Source organism: Rhizopus delemar, genomic scaffold, assembly GCF_000149305.1.
Source record: "Rhizopus delemar RA 99-880 supercont3.7 genomic scaffold, whole genome shotgun sequence".
NCBI lineage: Eukaryota > Fungi > Mucoromycota > Mucoromycetes > Mucorales > Rhizopodaceae > Rhizopus > Rhizopus delemar.
Genome location: NW_027137833.1, coordinates 990,460 through 1,011,303, shown reverse-complemented (window position 1 = coordinate 1,011,303; position 20,844 = coordinate 990,460). Strand labels below are relative to the sequence as shown.

General features: G+C 33.6%; 7 protein-coding genes across 7 annotated transcripts; 4 read left to right on the top strand and 3 right to left on the bottom strand.

The window, feature by feature from the left end:
- Window positions 1–328: 328 nt before the first annotated feature.
- Window positions 329–1,617, top strand: RO3G_09581 (60S ribosomal protein uL4; the record flags this gene model as incomplete). Its single annotated transcript, XM_067664166.1, has 2 exons — window positions 329–331; window positions 487–1,617. The coding sequence occupies 2 exons, from the start codon at window positions 329–331 to the stop codon at window positions 1,615–1,617; spliced, it is 1,134 nt and encodes a 377-aa protein (XP_067520267.1).
- A 303-nt stretch (window positions 1,618–1,920) lies between these two features.
- On the bottom strand, window positions 1,921–2,135 carry RO3G_09580 (uncharacterized protein; the record flags this gene model as incomplete). The annotated part of the gene is made up of 2 exons (XM_067664165.1): window positions 1,921–2,046; window positions 2,094–2,135. 2 exons carry the CDS (start codon window positions 2,133–2,135, stop codon window positions 1,921–1,923), a joined length of 168 nt encoding a protein of 55 aa, XP_067520266.1.
- An 844-nt stretch (window positions 2,136–2,979) lies between these two features.
- On the bottom strand, window positions 2,980–3,438 carry RO3G_09579 (uncharacterized protein; the record flags this gene model as incomplete). Its single annotated transcript, XM_067664164.1, has 3 exons — window positions 2,980–3,184; window positions 3,244–3,357; window positions 3,413–3,438. 3 exons carry the CDS (start codon window positions 3,436–3,438, stop codon window positions 2,980–2,982), a joined length of 345 nt encoding a protein of 114 aa, XP_067520265.1.
- Window positions 3,439–6,261: 2,823 nt separating this feature from the next.
- Window positions 6,262–9,821, top strand: RO3G_09578 (uncharacterized protein; the record flags this gene model as incomplete). Its single annotated transcript, XM_067664163.1, has 5 exons — window positions 6,262–6,308; window positions 6,428–6,653; window positions 6,716–7,054; window positions 7,159–7,440; window positions 7,494–9,821. 5 exons carry the CDS (start codon window positions 6,262–6,264, stop codon window positions 9,819–9,821), a joined length of 3,222 nt encoding a protein of 1,073 aa, XP_067520264.1.
- Window positions 9,822–12,195: 2,374 nt separating this feature from the next.
- On the top strand, window positions 12,196–12,939 carry RO3G_09577 (uncharacterized protein; the record flags this gene model as incomplete). Its single annotated transcript, XM_067664162.1, has 1 exon — window positions 12,196–12,939. One exon carries the CDS (start codon window positions 12,196–12,198, stop codon window positions 12,937–12,939), a length of 744 nt encoding a protein of 247 aa, XP_067520263.1.
- Window positions 12,940–13,562: 623 nt separating this feature from the next.
- On the bottom strand, window positions 13,563–15,068 carry RO3G_09576 (uncharacterized protein; the record flags this gene model as incomplete). Its single annotated transcript, XM_067664161.1, has 4 exons — window positions 13,563–14,617; window positions 14,670–14,750; window positions 14,889–14,921; window positions 15,002–15,068. The coding sequence occupies 4 exons, from the start codon at window positions 15,066–15,068 to the stop codon at window positions 13,563–13,565; spliced, it is 1,236 nt and encodes a 411-aa protein (XP_067520262.1).
- Window positions 15,069–18,383: 3,315 nt separating this feature from the next.
- RO3G_09575 (uncharacterized protein) lies at window positions 18,384–20,385 on the top strand (the record flags this gene model as incomplete). Its single annotated transcript, XM_067664160.1, has 9 exons — window positions 18,384–18,390; window positions 18,493–18,540; window positions 18,601–18,627; window positions 18,678–18,839; window positions 18,903–19,023; window positions 19,083–19,175; window positions 19,227–19,329; window positions 19,387–19,670; window positions 19,722–20,385. The coding sequence occupies 9 exons, from the start codon at window positions 18,384–18,386 to the stop codon at window positions 20,383–20,385; spliced, it is 1,509 nt and encodes a 502-aa protein (XP_067520261.1).
- Between the last annotated feature and the right edge of the window lie 459 nt (window positions 20,386–20,844).

Below are 20,844 nucleotides of genomic sequence, written 5' to 3'. Positions count from 1 at the left end.
TGTGTATTTCATGTAGAGTATATAAGCATGCTCCAGGTCATCTTCAAGTTTATAAACTCGAGCTTGTTTAAGCAATAACTCTGCAGACCGAAAATACAGTTTTACAGGGATATTATGGTCAACTGAAATGTTCGATAACCTTTCAAGTTCTTCTGTTGAACGTACGCTAGACATAAGCTTATGGAGAAAACAGATGTTTTAATTCCAGACGGCGCATTGACATAAATGCATGTCCGGCCCGGGTTGAGCTCAACCTATAAAAGACAACAAAGTCCTTTCAGAAAGATATTTCTTTGAATCCTTCTCACAATCTTATAAACTAATAAAGATGGTAACATCTCCACCATTGCACATCCATCGTTTTCTTCATCAACACAGTTAGTCAGTAAATCAACTTATTTACGATTATATCTTATTTTTTTTGAAGGAGATGATGGAAGATATATATATTGATCTTTAGATTATTAATTGTTTTGATCTTTTTAGTCCGCTGCCAGACCTGTCATCAACGTCTATGCCGATAGTGGCAAGAATGTCGCTAGCACTGTTCCTCTTCCTGCTGTCTTTAAGGCACCCATTCGTCCCGATATTGTCAACTTTGTCCACACCAACATGGCCAAGAACAAGCGTCAACCTCACTCTGTCTCTTCCAAGGCTGGTGAGCAAACTTCTGCTGAATCTTGGGGTACTGGTCGTGCTGTTGCCCGTATTCCTCGTGTCAACGGTTCCGGTACTCACCGTGCTGGTCAAGCTGCTTTCGGTAACATGTGTCGTGGTGGTCGTATGTTTGCTCCTACCAAGACCTGGAGAAAATGGCAAATCAAGACAAACTTGAACCAAAAGCGTTTTGCCACAGTTTCTGCTTTGGCTGCCTCTGCTCTTCCTTCTTTGGTCATGGCTCGTGGACATCGTGTTGAAAAGATTGAAGAAGTTCCTCTTGTTGTTGATGATTCTATTGAAAAATTGACCAAGACTAAAGAAGCTGTTGCTTTATTAAAGGCCGTTAATGCTTACTCCGATGTTGTCAAGGTTTCCAACTCTCGTAAACTTCGCGCTGGTCAAGGTAAACTTCGTAACCGTCGTCATCGTCAACGTCGTGGTCCTCTTGTCATCTACAATGAAGACAATGGCCTCGTCAAAGCTTTCCGCAATTTGCCCGGCTTGGAACTCGTCAATGTACGTCGCTTGAACTTGTTGCAATTAGCTCCTGGTGGTCATTTAGGTCGTTTCATTATTTGGACTCAATCTGCTTTCACTCTTTTGGACGAACTTTATGGTACCTATGAAACACCCGCTGCCTTGAAGAAAGACTATGTGTTGCCCGCTCATATTATGACTAACCCTGATGTTGCTCGTCTCATCAATTCTGATGAAATCCAATCTGTTGTCCGTCCCGCTGGTAACAAGCACCACAAACGTCCCTTCACTCAAAAGAAGAACCCTCTTAAGAACCAAGGTGTCATGAACCGTTTGAACCCTTACGCCCAAGTCCTTCGTCGTGCTGAAATCATTAAAGCTCAAAAGGTCGCTAATGGTAAGGTTGCCAAGGTTCAAAAGAAGAAGCCTACTTCCACTGCTGCCAACAAGAAGTTCTTGGAAACTCTTCACTCTGCTTAATTGCTATTATTATCTCTTGCACTTTAGCGAGACAGCTTTTTTTAGATGAATTAAAGTTGTTTTTGAGACTATTCTCTAGTTTATTTTGAATGATTTGAGGTTTTTTAAACAGGAAGGCAATAGAATTAAAATTGATTTTGGATTTAACAAAAAAAAAATTAAACATTTCAAATAGATATGTTCATAGTTATATTTTTTGCCTACAGCAAAACAATACGCAAATGCGCAAACAAGTGGAGAAAATTGGGGCCAGCTATGTCTTCTTGCACATCATGTCTTGTATTAAATCTCTCCTTCCAATACTCAATATCCTTGAATACCAATCTTTGAAGTGCCAATGATGGTTTGATGACAGCTCTTGGCAAAAAGTAATTTGAGTGTTGCTGGCCATTGAAACCGGCAAGGCTTTCCATTGCCTCCACGGATAAGCTGGAAACATAACATCCCACCATTCTGTCGGTTCCCCATCTTCCTACCATTCTTTGCTGATCGCTAGAGTCATTCTCTTGCGCAATCATATTCAGAGCACTCTTTCTGTTGGCGCGAGCCACCTTTGACGTGTGAATTCCAACCTTCTTGAACACGTCAACATATGTAGAATGTTGCGCCTTGCATTGAATGGGTTTGAAGGGACTATCACCTTTGAAGACCACAGTTTTGTACCAGTTCTCTCGTTTCTCAAAGTGAAAGCGCGAAAACAAATATAGAGCCTCCCACCAAAATACCAAATACGGGTGTATCTTCTGGAAAGTCTCTTTTCAACATCAAGTCCACTTCATCCTTCATTAAGTTTCCTTGTTTAGTAAAGTCCGGATGGTGTACTTGATCTTCCGATACAACACTGGGGCTTTTTATTTCCATATGCAGAACCTGTTGTTTGTGCTCTTTATAGACTATTTTCAGACCACCATCTGATTTTCTCCCATAAATTCCCCTTCTTTCTTTGCTGCCATTAGATTCGTCATCGTTGCTTAAGCAAAAGTGAGTAAATCATTCAGGAAACGCTGTTTTACTTGTCTTGTTCATAGCTGAGATGCTTACCCAAATTGTTTTAAGTGTTTATTTTCTCTCAAGAAAGGTGATAACAATGGAATAACAAATTTCTTGGTGAAGATATCCTCGTTGCAACGAGAGGAGAAAGGCAAACAGTGTTCATTTAAACTGAGTAAAAAAGGCGGCTATTAATAATAATTTAACAGCATATTCTAACTACAATCTCTTACAAGTTAACAATGGATTGACTCTTTTTTTCTTTCATTCCTTCTACATCAAACATCAAATTGTTTGCCCCTCTTTTTGATTTTTCAATTGCTTTCTTTACGAGCTGCAATTGTAGAAGCCATTGATCATTGTTGACAACAATTATAAATTATATTTGTCATAGTAAGCTACCTTGTATGTTTTCCTTAATTCTTCAACTTGAAATTGATCAAGTTCATCCGAATCGACTTCTTCTCCAACATCATACTTCTCTTCAAGCTCTTGAATCATTGCTTTATACGTACTTTCTGAAATGCCAGTATACTTATTGTGTTTAGAAGATATGAAGAAAATACTGTTTAATGCCCTACAAGCAATAGAAAGTTTATTTACTACACAGGAAGGGTTGACGCAATAACGACTTACAATTCATCAATATTGCTTTGTAGTTTTTCTCCCTTTGTTCCTTCTTCTTTACATATCTCCCTAAATTGCAATAACTCTTTACTGACATCATTGTCATGAACGAACCACTTTAAACTTTGTAGTTAAAATACAAGGAACGTAAAAATGTCTTTTCTCTATTAATTTTTACCTTAACATCTGCAAGTACAGGTTCATCTGCAACCGTTCTTCCTTCCAAATAACAGTACGTTAAAAAAAAAGGACACCTTTATAGGCTATACAATGTAATTTCTCTTCCTTTAATGGCTTGTAGGAGTTAACGATTTTGAAATAGAATAAAGTTGATGAAATAGAATAAAAAAATAAGACTTGAGTTAAGTACTGATATTGGATTTGCTTGTTGTAAGTGACCACCAGATCTTGTTAAGTAGATCAGACTTGTTTGTAATAAAGTAATTGGATAAGAGTTTTGAAAGTGTTTATAATGAAGATACTTGGCTTCAAGGGACTTGTCTTGCGTGTATTTTAAGAGTGTTATATCAAAAAATTCAGATAAAAAAAAATACTTGATTTATTGATAAAGTATATTTAAGATATATAATTGAAGAGAAATGAAGTTAAAAGTCATAAAAAGGTTGTCCTTTTTATATTCAAAAAAAGATATAAAATTTTAGGAAAGGATTCCTCAATCAGGAATCAAATCCAAAAGAAGAAATAAAGTTGAAATAAAAAATAAAGCTCAAAAGAAAATTAAAGTTCAAATGAACTTTAAAGTTACCTCATAAATCATGCATTGATTACTGAATTGTTGCAAAGACATTATATTTAAACTAAAACCAATTACTTCACTATGTATTCCTTACATCGAAAATTGAAACTGTCCAAGTGCATTAAAAAGCAGAAAACTAGCGAGGATATGGTCATCAAACTGAAAAGTAAATTTGGAAACGATGCTGTTTTCGTTATGGGCAATTATTCCCGCTCTAAGCACCTGGTATCAAGAACCTGTGGGAGGCATCGGATTCAAAAGGCAGCTAGAGGAACACGGTTTTTAGTGTATTTGATTGATGAGTGTCGAACAAGTCAGTGCTGCACTTCTTGTGAAAATCGTAGTCTGACAGCCTCAAGAGAATACCAAATCCACGGCCACATAAAAGGCAAAATAATCTTGAAGTTATTTTTCATGGTTTACTTTGGTAATCAAATACTCTAATCAATAATTATAAAAATTGTTCGCTAACTTGTTGTTTTTTGTCTCTTAGATGTACAAATTAAAATTACAGATTGACTGTGCAAAGCAGTTCAGGTACTGAAGAACCTTATGAACGTTTATGGAGTCGGTATTTGACAGCACCCCTAAATATGATTGATATTATTCGTAATTTTTGTTTAAATGGTGAAATACCAGAGAGGTATTTCAGCGTGATAGGACTAGAAGAAGAAGGAGATCTGAGAAGAATGTAGAATGACAAGTTTTATTTAGAACCTTGTAACATTTCAACACAGTTATCGCTGTGTTACCTTATATGCACTTTAGTAAGCTTGAACTTTAATAGATTGGTACTTTGTTTATTAACAATCAATTGTTGCGCCTTTTATCATTGAATGTAGGATTCGAGTTATTGATAAATTTCATGTATTGGTATATTATCTATTTTCTACCTACTAATTTTTTTAATTTGTTATATGTACTCATTATTGCTATTATCCTTATTCTATCTTTTGCTCAAAAACTTCTCCTGCTTCTACACTAAATTTATTTTTACTTTTGTACCATTTTTTCTGTTTTATTTGCACGAACTTTTTTCTCAAAAAGAATACCAATAATTCGGAATAAATTGTGTTCAACTGCAGATTGACTATCTTGTATACTGGATTTGTCCATATTAGTTTCTAGAATGATTAAACTTGCTTCCTGAATTAGTTATTGCTCATTTTAATTGGGCTAATTCTTTCGCAAATTTAGTAAATGATTTCTGAATAGTATGTCATTCCCTTCTCTTGTCTGATCATTGTTTACTCATCTACTAGCTTTGCAATGTTAAAAGCATACTTTACAGTCCAATTTGGGTTGATAATTATGGCACAAAAACATAAAGCTGCCTTCATACTGCAGTCCCAAACAATTCAATGACCCTATCTTCTACTTGTTTATGGTATGAATGGAATGAGGTCGATATTTACATCGAGACCTGAGATAGTTACCCAGAGAATCATTATACCCTTGTTTTTGCAACTCTCATCATCTCATAAAATTCAACACCGTCCAATGTCTGGGCATGCATCGTCAGCTTAATCTATCTGCAGACAGAAAAGATTCACTTTCATACTTATCCAACGTACTATATCCAAACTCTTGATATTGTTGGTCTCTATCCTGTATTAGATGAACTTGCAGGCCAATTCTCTATCCTTTCCCACGTGAGGTATATGGTCATTAACGCTTTTATTAAAGAAGCTCCTATCAAGTTCAAATGTTAGGTTCTGACTTTATACAACGACTCGCATCCACTAAAGGCACATAATTTTCTCCTCTTCTCTGGTCTTGTTTCCCCTTTTTTTTTACCCTTGATCCCGAAGGGATATTTTATTTTTCCTTTTATTTGATCTGACCTTGACGGGCTTGTATCTTTCATGATGAACTCAGAAGAGCCAACTGTACATTTAATGAAATTCCTGTTTAATCGAACAATGGATCATTTCTCAACTATGCTTTCTATGGCTTGAATTTTATAGGCATGCTCTTGGTCTGATGTAGTAAATTCATGAGTGCTTTTCAATGATTCTTTTTTTTTATTTTTTTTTTTTTTGTTAAATCCAAAATCAATTTTAATTCTATTGCCTTCCTGTTTAAAAAACCTCAAATCATTCAAAATAAACAAGAGAATAGTCTCAAAAACAACTTTAATTCATCTAAAAAAAGCTGTCTCGCTAAAGTGCAAGAGCTATTGAAATAAAGTTGATTTTCAGTTATTTTATCATCTCGTCACACAAACTATTTTTCTTCAGATTTTTTTTTTCTTCTCTTTCATCTTTGAGATGATTAAAGAAAGCACAGCACAAACTGCTGCTGTTCAAGTAGGCAAGTATACAACAAAAAAATAAGTAAGAGAATCGAAAATAATAACTCGTTATTGTTAGCCGTTCGAATTCGTCCTTTGACAGAAAGAGACAGAGCACAACCTCGATTTGCAAATTCCAGTAGTGGAGATGTACTTCGTGCTCATGAAAAGCATGTTCAGATTGTCTCTCAAAACAAGTACTTTACCTACGATCATGTTTTTGGCTCTGAGACACAACAAAGCGACATATTTGCTGCCCTTGGTCAAAGACCAGTTTATAAATTTATTGAAGGTACAAGTATTATTAGTTATTTTATGACTTTAGCTAAATTTTTTATGCCAGGATACAATGTGACAATGCTTGCCTATGTAAAATAATTATTTTAAATTGATCTAAATACTTTTTATCGTTGATTAAAAAGAAAATTTAGGGTCAAACATCATCCGGAAAGACTTATACAATGGGCACAGCACAGCATGATCAACAAACAAATCCAGAAGGAGTAGGTATCATTCCAAGATCCATGTCCTTATTGTTTGAATCTCTGCAGCAGAAAAGCAGCGAACAGACTCCGATGAATAATGGATTGCGAGGTCTTCGACCTGTATCGCAAGTAATGAGCAACAATACCTATAGATATTCTGTCAAAGTTTCCTTTGTTGAAATTTATAATGAAGAGTTGATTGATCTATTAAACTCGGCGCCTCCTCATGAAAAGCCTCCAGTAACCATCAGAGAAGACACAAAAGGACATATCTATTGGACAGGAGTAAGAGAAGTGTCTGTCAATAGCACGGATGATGTATTATAGTAAAGTATTCTTTTTTATATGCAAAGTAAATACTAAAGCCTATCCTATTTAGTTATTTACAGCAAGGGACTGAAAATAGAGCAACCGGTTCAACCGATATGAATGAAAAATCAAGTCGATCACACGCTATTTTTTCAGTTACATTAAAGCAAGAAAAATTTGTTCCAACCTCTAGATCAACTAGCCCCGCTCCTTTAAAGGTCCAGTCACCCAAACAGCAAAGACTTAGTCTCATGGGTCGTTCAGCCAACAATAATAATAATAATAGCAGTAGCAATGATGATGGAGATTGGGTGATTACAGCTTCAAAGTTTCACTTTGTTGATTTAGCTGGTAGTGAAAGAGTAATGGGATTCGAGGCAAGGTACATGCATGTATACTAACGTGTATCTTATAGTTAAAACGAACCGCTGCAGAAGGAGACAGAAGAAAAGAAGGTATTAATATTAATGCTGGACTTTTAGCTCTTGGAAATGTGATTTCAGCCTTGGGAGATCCCTCAAAAAAGGGCACACATGTTCCATATCGTGATTCAAAATTGACTCGACTTTTGCAAGATTCATTGGGTGGAAATGCAATGACATTAATGATTGCTTGTGTGAGTCCAGCCGAATCAAATTTGGCAGAAACAATGAATACGCTTCAATATGCCAACAGAGCAAGAAATATTAAAAATAAGATGGAAAAGAATGAAATGGAAGAGTGGATGACGACCGATAATTTGGACTTTTTGCGAAATACGATTGCCAAATTGAAAAATGAACTTAAAAAACAAAGTAATACACCTATTTCTAGTATAACACCCACCAAAATGCAAATGTCTACTGATAGTAGACTATTATCAGATTTTAGCGATGATTTCTCTTCAACCAGTAGTGCTCTCGCTAACATGGATTTTGAAGACTTAGCCAATAAACAACATCATATTATCGGTGATTTACAACATCAGTTAGAAGCTTCCGAAAGTACTGCTGCAGTTCTTAAGGATCGAAATATTTTCCTTGAAGAAGAGCTGGTTCGTTTAAGTCAAGAAACTAATGCGAATGTAGACTTTCAAATGATTGTAGAACCTGTCATTGCGGAATACGAAAAGACTGCATCTGGACTTGAATCTCAAATTGTCTTTTTACAGGCTGCTCTTAACCATGCAGAGGAAGAATTGGACAAAGTTAAACAGAATAAAGCGATTATTGAAAATCAAGACAAGACAATAGCTGATATGAAGAAACGCATGGGAAAATTAGTAGAAAGGCAGCAAAAAGATCAAACCTATATCGCAGAATTAGAAAAAAAGCTGATGGCTACAGTACAAGAATCTGTACAAGATAGGGAAATGATGATGGAGTTAAGAAAGAAAATTTTGAATCTCAAAGAAGTAGACGAAAATACTGAAAAATACATTCGTGAGATAGAGCAACAATTACATGTGAGCGAAGAGGAGCGATTGGCATTAAAAGCCAAGATAGAAGAATTACTTAAGACCACAAAGGAAAACACTCTGATTTCAAACCCTAGTGAACCAGCGTCATTAGACAAACAGATAGAAAACCATCCAGACGAAAAAGACGATGAAATAAATGCTCTGCGTGAAAAGTACGACAATTGTGAAAGACAAAGATACGAGCTTCAGATGAAACTAGAACAAGTTTTGTCTGAAAACGCGTTGGAGACAAGAAAACATCAAGAAGGTGACAGCAAGCGTGTTCGTGAATTAGAATCTGAATTAGCCAATTTACATCACGAACACCAAGATACTTTAAAGGAATTAGATGAGGTGTTATTGAGATACCAAGAAGTACTTGAGCATGCCGATGCTTTTCAATCCGAGAATACTATGAACAGTCAGCGTACTCGTTCAGGCAATAATGAAATCTTACTGCTCCAAGACAAAATTAAATATTTGGAACAGGAATTAAAGGTGAAATCTGACAAGGAAAACATGGCTAGACAAAAGGGACTTAATGGGCCAGCAGAGGCTGAAGCTTCCAATAAAAATCAAGTCCAGCCTGATGTTTCGTTTGTTCACAATTTTAATCTGCTTCAAAGACAGTTTGAAAATTTAAAGATGGAAGCACAACTGCAGTCGATCAACCAAGAAATTTTCTTTGAAAAAGATATGACAATGGAAGAACTCTATAGAAAATATGAATCTCAAGTGGCCTCGTACAGACAAGAAGCAAAAAATGTAGCACGGGTTTTGAAGGAAGTAAAAAGGCTGAGAACAAATGAGCAAGCCCTCGATTTCGCCTCCTTTGATAATGATGGTGGAGACATGATTCATTCTGAATATAAAGTTTTGTTGAAAAATATTGCCAACTTGGATAAACAATTAACTGAACAAAATGAGAAAATCAGATCTGAAGCAAAGAAGTTTACAAGTGAAGTCATGATGATGATGTCAAGAAATAATGAATTGAAAGATACGATTGCCACTAATGAGAAAACAGCTGTATTAAAACAATATGAAGAAATTCGATCTGCTATTCAAATGAGATTATCCATTGCAAGACAAGACATAATGGTACATAAAAGTACTATTTCAATACTAGAAAATAAGTACAAGAACATTGAAATAACACTGATGAACTATAAAAGCCACACTGAAAACAACTCACTATCTGTGACAGATATAGAAATGGAGGAACTCATGATGAAAATGGATGCCATGAAACTTCAGCTGGAAATCAATGAAAAGACTGAAGTGAAACAACCATCTGACGCATAAAGCGTTTTTTTCTTCCTTCCAGACTGTTATTCGAATATTCCCCTTTTTTTTCCTTTGTGTAACTCTTTGAGTTTATATCTGTATTCTCATTGTCAGATACATTTGTACATGCCTTTTATACATTTTTTTATATTAAAATAAACGATATTACAGTATCTTTTTTTGAGGTATATTCACAATCGAATGTAGTGTCTTACAGTTGTATACGAAATTTACAAGTTTACGCGTCCAAGTAAGTAAATGTTAATATTACAAAACGTACTTTTATGTACATTTCTGTTCCTATTGAATTGAATAAATGCGAATAGTTTTATTATGTTCTTTTGATTTAAATAATCTGTGGAAAGCATTGTTTCTCCCTTAGTTGTTCTGTTTCACGCACAATAAGGCATATCAAATTAAACATAAAAAGCTGAGTGGCCGTCGTTTCATTTTAACTATTGAGTTAAAAGGTCTAGAACTCTGTTAAAAGTTAGCGGTGTTTCCTGCATTCATGTTAAAATTGAATTAAGTTTTAAACTAGAAAGCTATGCTTTAACTACAAGGTAAATATCTGAAATGACAAATTTAGTAATCAAAAGGCGATTACTTTATAAATTTGAAGTATAATTTCACGTATTCCTTGCATTCTGTCGAAATAAAGAAGAAGAAAAAATTCAGGGTCAGTTTCAAAACTTGCCTTAAACAATGAACAAAAACGTGATATATTAATTTAGCAGCGTCTTAAAAAAACTAGTCCTTTTTGTTTCTTTTTTTTTCTTGCTCCTATATTTCATAATGTAAAGTCAATGATTTTTAGTAAAAACACAACGTTTTAAAAAAGACATTGGGTGGTCTGTGCACAATGTTGCCTGGATACATTGAAAGCGGGGAAAAAGTTCTATCCTCCCCCCACCTTCTTTTGCCTGCACAAGGTACGAATGGTTCTTTTTGAGTTTAACAGGAGTGAAAACAAATAAAAGCCACAAATTATGATGAAGTGCTGAGCTATCAAGCTAGGGGACAGTGCAGTTTTTTGAAGTAAGACTTATTTTATTGTTCTCCTTGGTTAAATTACGACCTCAATATGGCCTGATGTTTTGGTGGCACGAATGATACATAAGAATGGAGGGACAGATGAGAAAAAGGGGAAATTAAGTTGCTCTCACACAAGATTCATTAAAGATACGATTCTTCTCTCTTTCTCTCTGAGTATTCTGTATTGATCTTATAAAAGATAACACACGCTGTATTAAATAGGAAAAGCATACTTGAGTTAATTAGGAAAGGACCATATGATCACGATGTGTATATGATCGAGCACTTTATGTAATTTGAAAGAAGGAAACAAAATAATATAGCACTAATGAAAATTAAATATAGTTTAATTATAACAAGCACATGTATGCAACATAAAGATGAGTTATTATTGTAGAGGAGTAAAACTTGGTTTAAAATGTTTTTTAATAGGATTTAATTGTTACTCATCCATAACCAACAATAGACTCAATTCATAATCGTTACATAACCCTAAGTTGATCTGAACATTTGTAGAAAGAGGTTGACACTCTGTAATTTTAAGTCTTATTGACAAACAAAGTCAATTACACTGTTTCAAGTTTGTATCTCAAACCTTCATCCATCAATGATATATTTATTGAAAATGTGAAATAAAGAGAACAACAAAATAGAACAGACTGAATAACATCTAGTTTAACTCGATTTGTAGTCTATTACTCCATTCTGGAGTATTGGGGCAATCTTTTTTTTTTTTTTTTTTTTTTTTTTTTTTTTTTTTTGGGGTCCCCGAGCCTTGCTTTTTACATAATGGCCCAGTATTAGAAAATGAATTACAAATTCCTTTTCCCCCCCCCTTTTTTTTTTCCCTTTTTTCTTTCCCCCTTTCACTTTCTTTAAAAAAATTAAAATCATTTCTTTTTCTTTGATTTATCATTGGCAATGCCTACTTAAATAATCCATCAATACTTGGAATGAATACTAAAAATAGAGTAAGGCTCGTTATGTTTTTTATATATAATAGCACATGATGCATATACATATTATCTACTCTCTCCCTGTTTAACTATGTGCATCTGAATGTTTATATATGCATAAGAATAATTATATACTTGATACCAAAAGCAAAAATAACCTATTGTTTTCTTTTAGGAAAAAACATTTACACCATTAATATTATTCAATAATATTCGACCAAACCTTGAAGACCAAAAATATTTGATAAACAATCATCGTTTGAAGGTAGAAAGATTTCTTGAACATAACACACAAATTTGGGAAAATGAAGGTTCATATCATGATTGCTCTCTAGAAACAACATCAGAAGGTACATAGAGCAAACGAATATAAGGTTACCTTTTAGGCTTATCTTTTAATCATGCACATTCTTTTAGAAAATAGCATCCGTGAATCAATTAGTGGTCAATTCAACCATAATTCAACTCATTCTTTTAGTCATCAAAACGAGACTTCAATAATCGGTGTTCTTGAACCAACAAGAACCAATGCTCCTCCACCGTTGCATTCTATTGGGATTCTTCCGATAGATAAAAAAACAAGAAGCTCAGATATTCACTTAAATATAAAAACAAGCAAAGAACAAGGGCCAACTACTGCTATCGAGCCATTAAATCATCGCGCTGAATCATCATCATCATCAACAGCAACCTTTATAAGCGAACCACAATTTCATCATATCTACAAGCCTCATGTAAATAGGAAAAGAAGAGGAAATCTACCAAAAGAAGTGACTGAATTCTTAAAGCAGTGGTTACTTTTACATAAAAGACATCCGTATCCGACAGAGAGGGAAAAACAACAACTGGCAGATGAGACTGGATTGATGGTGAGCCAAATAAGTAACTGGTTTATTAATGCCCGTAGACGCATTCTACAACCTTTACTTGAATCTGAAAACAGGCAACAGATGATTCAAACGCCCAGGACCAATTTAGAAACATTTGGTGGTACTCAAACATACTATATTGACACGCCCAATGGAAACATCGAAAGTAATAGTTCAGATGTACTTTTAACAAAACAAGATCAGCAATCGGTTTATTACACTGAAAATGTACACAACCTTAACAACAGATTTAACAATAACAATCATTATCTTTAATGATAAAAAAAAGAAACCTTTCAGCCAAAAAGTACTCTATAAAAAGTAACATTACAAAAGCAATTTAAAATCATTTTTTATAAATCATTTGGTATGATTGTGGACCTTTTTTTTTTTATAAACTTTTTTTTTCTTGTATATTAAACTAGCACGCATCATTCTGTTTAACCTCCCCCCCCCCTTTTTTTTTCTTTATACCCTTTTATATCTCTTTATGCTTATTTTGATTGTATCCATGGAAGCCATATTTTTTAGCTTGTAAACTCAATTGTATAAATAAAATATATAACTTAACAATATTAGACCTGTGCTCTTTGGATTCCTTCATATACTGACATATTTATGCAGAATACAAAATTGTTCCAACATGAAGCTTATAAACATTTGTCAATGCACTAAAAAGCAGGTTCCTGAAATTGTTTGCAAGATTGAAACTTAAAAGGCTATTCATTGCGCTCCAAATATAGTTTATAAAACATACTAATATCCAAATATAAAGTATAGTTTTTCAATTGATTTTGTTATATAAAGCAAAAAAAAAAAAAAAAAAAAAAAAAAAAAAAAAAAAAAAAAAAAAAAAAAAAAAAAAAAAAAGGCCAAGTAGATAACAATGCATGGTTTAATTATAGCAACACTTTATTGTTCTTTCGATCACCAGCCAGTTTCATCATTTTTTTCATTGCAGTTTTCATATTGGGCATACTATGCTTTTGATAATGATGATGGTAATGTTGGTTTTGCCGTTGCTGGTTCGTATTCAAATACTCTAATTCGCTGATGTTACTATCATTAACTATAGTACTGTCGCTAATAATGCTATCCTCTGATAAATCATGTCTTGAGCGATATCTTTTTATATTCAACTTCAAATTAGAAAGTGACGAGTTTAATTTCCTTAGAGGGTTCGATCTATCCTCTGCATTGTTTGATGTTAATTTATCAGTTTTGACTTGTAGTGAAAGAAATTGATTGAATGCGTTATGTATTTCATGTTCTGTTTGATACAAACTTTCGTTATTGTTAAATAAATAGGTTGATTCGAAGGGATCCAGTGGTACTACAGTAGGAGGCTTTATAGCTTCTTTTAATATACGATATAATGTCGAACATGTCCTCATGTCCAACGATGTCTCAAGCGCATCCTGAGAAATAAAGATGGAAATCCATGGCTTCTCTGGTGGGTCTGGAGCAGTATCATAGTCATTATCCAACATGCTCTGAACACCCGTGATGTTGTCAAACCAGTCAAAGCAAGCCCTATTTGTTCTAGAGATAGCACGACCGTAGAATTTAGCCCTTGCTTGTGTTCCCTGGGATTTGCATAATGGGCGATATTCTGAATAAAATTCACGACCAACCTTGGAAGACAAACTTTCGTACCCAGAGTCAACTCGAAAGTATAAACAACTAGGCTCTTGATCCAGCTTAATCTCGTGGTTTGTAATTTTAGCATGTTCAATAATTAGCCGAGTAAGGAAATGCCCTGATTTTTCCTCCATAATCTGGCTACATCCATTGGGACCCAATGCCACTTTGCCTAAAGAGTCTCCTAACTTGTAAGCATCCATTGCATTGAATTTCTTGTATCGTAATAGTTTGACAAGAAAGTCCAAGATTTCAATAAGGAATTCTTCACCCTTTTTAGGTATAATTGTACATAAATCAGACAGTTTACAAGCTGTTATATACGGGGTTAAAACATATGATTACTTTTTAAAGTTTTCCCTTACTTTCGTAGTTTATCTTTCTCCATGCCTTTTTGGATATGATTCTATCTGGTGTGGACCAAAGAGCAGCTTGCATTAAGGTAGCTACAGAATGAATATCAACAGATGATAAATCACTCATTGAATACTCTCCCTTGCTGAATACTTTGATAAATAAGCCATAGTTGGGTACTTTACTATAATTAGCCTTTTGTAAAATTTGTAAAGAGCTTTTATTTTTACCTGTTTTCCTAAAGATTTTGCGTTCTCGAAGACCTAAATGATAATTAATATACTCAACACCTTCTTTTTTATGTATATATTCTATGTGCCCTTTTCTGTCCCTTGCTCTTTACCTCGTCTATTTATTTCTTCTATACATGAACGAGTAACATTGGCAGCAAATTCAAATGAATAGTACATGAAGACCCCCCTTTTTTTATTTCCAAAAAATAAAGAAAAGAAAAGAAATAAATTGAATTCTGACACATTCTGAATACACATGTATACTACTTTTTATTCATTATAACCCCTAGATTAATAGGAGATGATAAACAAAAGAAAAAAAGTGAAAGAGAGTACCAGAACTTACATACGCCGCTTGAGATGTAAAATAAAAAAAAAGGGTTGCATAACCATGTTTAATTTTAGCTCTTATTTTTTCAATCTTTACATTTGTTTAGATGAAAATGATAAATAAAACCAATATGTACCAAGCATATAAAAAGAAAAGAGTAAGCCACTTTTCATCTGAAATTGACTTGAAAAATTCCTTTTTTTTTGGTATTTATGCATTGAATTCCCTTTTTATGCAGAAGAGAAACAGGGAGTACACATATTCAGTGAATCTTGAAATAAATCACATTAATCATCTTTTGATTATAAAAAACAAAAACAAGTTTCAATATGTTTACTGTTTGCTGTAAATAAAGAGCGTTTGATAAATAATATCAGCAGTATTAAATGAAATTAAGGGATATACGAGCTTTCAGTACATATTTAAATGCGTACTAGATCATTTTTAATTTTGTTTCATATTTCATTTTGCTGTGAAATCAAAATTTAACCTATTTAACTCCCTTTTTAATATTGTAGTAACTTAAGGCACAGACATGGTTTGTCATTAATGCTCTTCTTTTATAGTTGAGATTATAACCTTAATTTTTCAATGTATTCAATAAAATGTCAGTCAGTAAAGTAATGCATTTTTCCCCCTTCTTGTTGTTAAAGATTCGCATATTGACACAGAAATATGGCATTTCTTTTTGAGAAATTGTGAGATTATCAATTCATATAACATATCCTATGTTTAAATTTGCTTTATTAAAGGCTTTCGACACTTTAGCCCTACTTTACCATAATATTTAACTTAACCTTTGTCTTTTCAGTGATAAGGAAAAGAGGTACATGTAAATAGCCCAAATGTGTCTTTCAAATTCAATTGGCTTAATTTTTAACACAACAAGCCCAAGTGTTTCTTTTACTATACTATTATCGTAATTGGGTTTTCTTTAAATCATTACTAAAGCTTTCTTTCTCTTTTCCTAAGCAGATTTCATTCGATCTTCCATTATCCGAGATGAAAATGTAAACGCTTTTTATGATTAGAGAATATATCCAATTACATCATGCAATAAGTGTCTGATAGAGTATTATTAAGTAAAAAGGGTTTTATTTATTGTAATCCGACAAATTTTACTGAAGCAAAGGAGAGTTTGCTCTAATAAATTTGTCTGTCATAGCAAATTTTTTTAAGTCTGAACATGCTTCTCTACAATTTATAATCATTATGCAGTTAAGGAAAGCTATCCAAAATTAATAAAGTATTATATTATGACTGAATTAATTATTATAGTTTATCTTGTATTAAAAAACAACCCGTCTTTTTATATCAAACAAACTAAATCTAAAATCACTTTACATTCCAATAAAACATCTGTACGAGCACTATACATTCTCTAATAAGAAATAAGACATATATACTAAACCAAGATGCTTTCAAAACAAATATCATCATTCAATAACGTCACCAATATCATACACTCCTTCCAAATAGGACCACAAAGACAACAGACCCTTCCTCTTTCTTTCTTTTTATAAAGATAAGCAACAATCAATTCTTTGATAAATTACAATACTTTGTCTGCTTCAATTTGAAGGAGAAGGAAGAACGGTGCCTGATAATACTTATAGTTTGTTATGTAAAGCCAAGGAAAAAGCACAAGGTATGATATAGGTCTTGGGAAAGAAAGGTGAGTTGATTGTCCTTTAGTTTGATGATTGCCCTTGAATTACAATATTTAGGTCATTATACCTTGTTCTTTTCTCGCTTTATCAGAATAATCGGGTGGGAAATGCTGAAAATATATGGTTGGATATAGTCGAGATGTTATTAACACATCAAATGCAATACTGTGCATTGCAATCATTTGATACTTTTCCAATCCTATGCGATTGCTTATATTGTACACATGCATTTAATTGCACTATTCATTAATGCTTCCTCAGAATATATTGATGTCTATCAAAAGACAAACCATGTGCATTTCAAAAAGTTCATTATAAATCTATTCAAGTTTAAATTGAGCGTAAATCAGTATTTTGATCAAAACACAGGTACATGGCTGTACGTTTTTATGTTAACACAGCCTAAGTGAAAAAGGATGAAAGAAAGTACACTTACAATTTATATTGTATAAAAAAGGAACAGGTTCATTCTCTCAAAATTATTTTTGTACTTTTACTATTATAATACAGCAATGCTATAAACATTTGACATCATTGAAGCTATTGTATTTTGGAAACACCTCTATGCATTGGCCTTATATATAACAATTTCTTCTGCATCATTTTATATGAAATAAGCAACAGGGTGAATGGCTCATAAAAGAAAAAGGAATAGGAATGATAACCTTCTTGTTCAGATCTTAGTAACTGATATTAAACCGAAATTTACTTAAAGCATAGACTTCATCATCTTCAGAATTAATTACATAAATTTTATCCAGGATACACAAGACGAGTAGCTGCAGAAAAGCTTGATGATGACATTACGGGTGATATACGGTAATTTGATGAATAGTTTGTAATATATATCTATCGTTAACATGGTAAGTTATGCATGTAATTGACTCTAGTGCAGTAAAGGCATATGTAAGCATATGCTTTACTACGTAGATTATGGATATTGAGCTCTATGAAGAGTAAAGATTATGGCATATTAGCATGGTAAAACAAATGATACAAAAAAAACATTCTTAAATGATTAGTTGATCCTTCATGTACTAAGTATCCATTGCTGATCCAATAAACTAACAATATTTGGTAATATAGTAGTATATGATGCAGGTACTGAATAAATAGATACCATGGAAGGCGAAGAGCCAATAGAAAGCTTCAAAAGAAAGACAATTCAGGATATTTCAACGTGGACACGCTTCAAAAAAAGGAAAAAAAAAGCTCCCAAAAGGAATAATTAAAAATTAAGAGCTTTGTACAATGAAGCAGATAATGCTTATTATTTTTATACAAAAACTTCAAAAGGTAAACATGTTGAAATGCAGATTAAGTGTAATTGTCAATCAAGCTCATACTTGAATCTACGAATTTTATTGGTGAAACAAGTAAATCAGCCATTTTTACTACGTCACATCGGAGGGTCAATTGCAAAGTCTTTCTAAAAACAGCTTCTTGACAAAGACTTTTTTCCCTTGTTTTTGTTTGTTTAAAATAAAAAGCATGTCTGGTACGCAAATCATTTTAAAAGAGGAAACCATGCTTTATCATATAGCTTGTTTTTTTCCTTGTATTTTCGCGATTACTTGATAATTAACGCAGAGTACATTAGATCCCGTTGATAGTATCACCTCGAGACTCGGTGGTCTTGCCACTGGCCGTAAGATCAAGCAGAAATAAATAACTAATAAAAAGTTCTAATTTGTAAGAAATTTTACAGCTACTCCTAATGGCGATGTTGCTAAAAGTAATTAAAATCTTTAAAAAATGCGTGTTTTCTAATATAAGTTTAAATAGAGTCAGAAAATCAACTTCCTCAATCTTCCCAACAATCACAAACTCAACCAGCTCAACCAGCTCAACCAGCTCAACCAGCTCAACCAGCTCAACCAGCTCAACCAACTCAACCAACTCAACCAACTCAACCAACTCAACCAGCTCAAACGCCTAAAAAGCCTGGTAAAGCGAAAAACAAGCACTGTTTGTTAATAAAGGGAGTAAAATTAACGTACTCTTTTGTAGAGAACCAATCTGAAAGTAACTTGATTCAAAGTACTCATACTGTTCAAGTCAAACTTGCTGACCAGCAAGCTGATCCCAACTCTCCTTTGTATTCTGTTAAATCGTTTGAAGAATTGGGATTGTAAAAAAAAAAAACATTACAAAAAAATAAGAAAAACTTACAGATTGTTAATAATATAGGAGTCCCGAACTTTTAAAGGGTTTATACGCTATGAACTTTTCCAAGCCTTCTAAAATTCAGGAACGTGCTTTACCTTTGTTGATTAGCAACCCGTAAGTACATTGACTATTTACAATTAACTCTTTTTAACGCATGTTTACCAGTCCTAGAAACATGATTGGCCAATCTCAAAGTGGTACTGGTAAAACGGCTGCTTTTGTTTTGACCATGTTGACAAGATTAGTTCCTGGTATGAATGTTCCACAGGTAATTTCCTCCATATGTGCTAATTAAAGAGAGAACACTTAAACAAGTTTTGTGTAGGCCATTTGTCTTGCACCTTCTCGTGAACTTGCTCGACAAATTATGGATGTTGTTCAAGCCATGAGCAAATTTACACAAATTACGAGTCAATTGGTAGTGAAGGATTTTCTTCGAAAAAAAGAGCCTGTTCATGCTCAAGTCGTTGTGGGCACCCCTGGTACTGTCATGGAAATGATTAAGAAAAGACAATTACCTGTACAAGCTGTGAAGATTTTTGTCTTGGATGAAGCTGATAATATGTTAGATCAGGATGGTTTAGGTGATCAAAGTATTCGTATTAAAAAGTAAGCAAATATGCACATAATGAAAGAGAAAGATAGTTAACATAAAATTAGTATGATTAAGGGTAATCCTCAAGTTGTATTATTCTCTGCAACTTTTCCCGATAACGTTCGTAGATTTGCCACAAAGTTTGCGCCCAATGCCAATGAAATCTCATTGAAGCGTGAAGATCTAAGCGTTGATGCAATCAAGCAATTCTACATGGATTGCGACAGTCAAGAACACAAATATGAAGTATTGTGCAACATTTATGACTTGTTGACAGTGAGTCAAAGCATCATTTTCTGTAAACGACGTGATTCAGCCGATGAAATAGCCAAGCGCATGTCTCAACAAGGACATTCAGTTGTTTCTCTTCACGGTAAGATGTTGCCTGAAGAGCGTGATAAAGTGATGGATGATTTCCGTAGAGGAGAATATAAAGTGTTGATCACAACCAACGTGATTGCTCGTGGTATTGATATTTCTCAAGTATCTTTGGTTATCAATTATGATCTTCCTATTGATCAACGTAACAATGTAGACTATGAAGCTTATCTTCATAGAATTGGTCGTACAGGTCGTTTTGGACGTACTGGTGTTAGTATTATACTTGTTGATAGTAAAGAAAGCTGGCAACAAATGACAAGTATTGAAAAGCATTTCCAAAGAACTATTACATATGTCCCAACTAAGGATTGGGAAAAGGTTGAAGAACAGTTGAAATCATTGATATAGAAAAAAAAATATTATTAAAACACATATAAACATCACTTGGTATGATTTTCACATGAATAAAGGGATTCATAAAGATGATCACCTGTGCACTTTTTTATATTTAAATCCGACCATTCATTTCTCTCTCTTTTCTCTGCTTTTTAACACGGTGACTGCTGTGATTAAAAGGATCGCTGACATAAATTCATTTAAAACTAACTTTTTCTTTTGCGACAAATGTCAAATTTAAGAAGAATCAGGCTCATTACCTTTGACGCTTATAATACTCTTTTTAAGCCGAGAGGAAGCTTATCGGCACAATATGTAAACAAAAATTGTTTATAAAAAATGCATAAAAAATAACAACCATTTAGGTTGAAGAAGCAAAAAAATGCGGAATAGAAGTTACAAAAGAACAAATAACATCGCACTTTGGACAAGCCTACAAAAATCAGCAATTAAATGCACCTTTTTATGGAA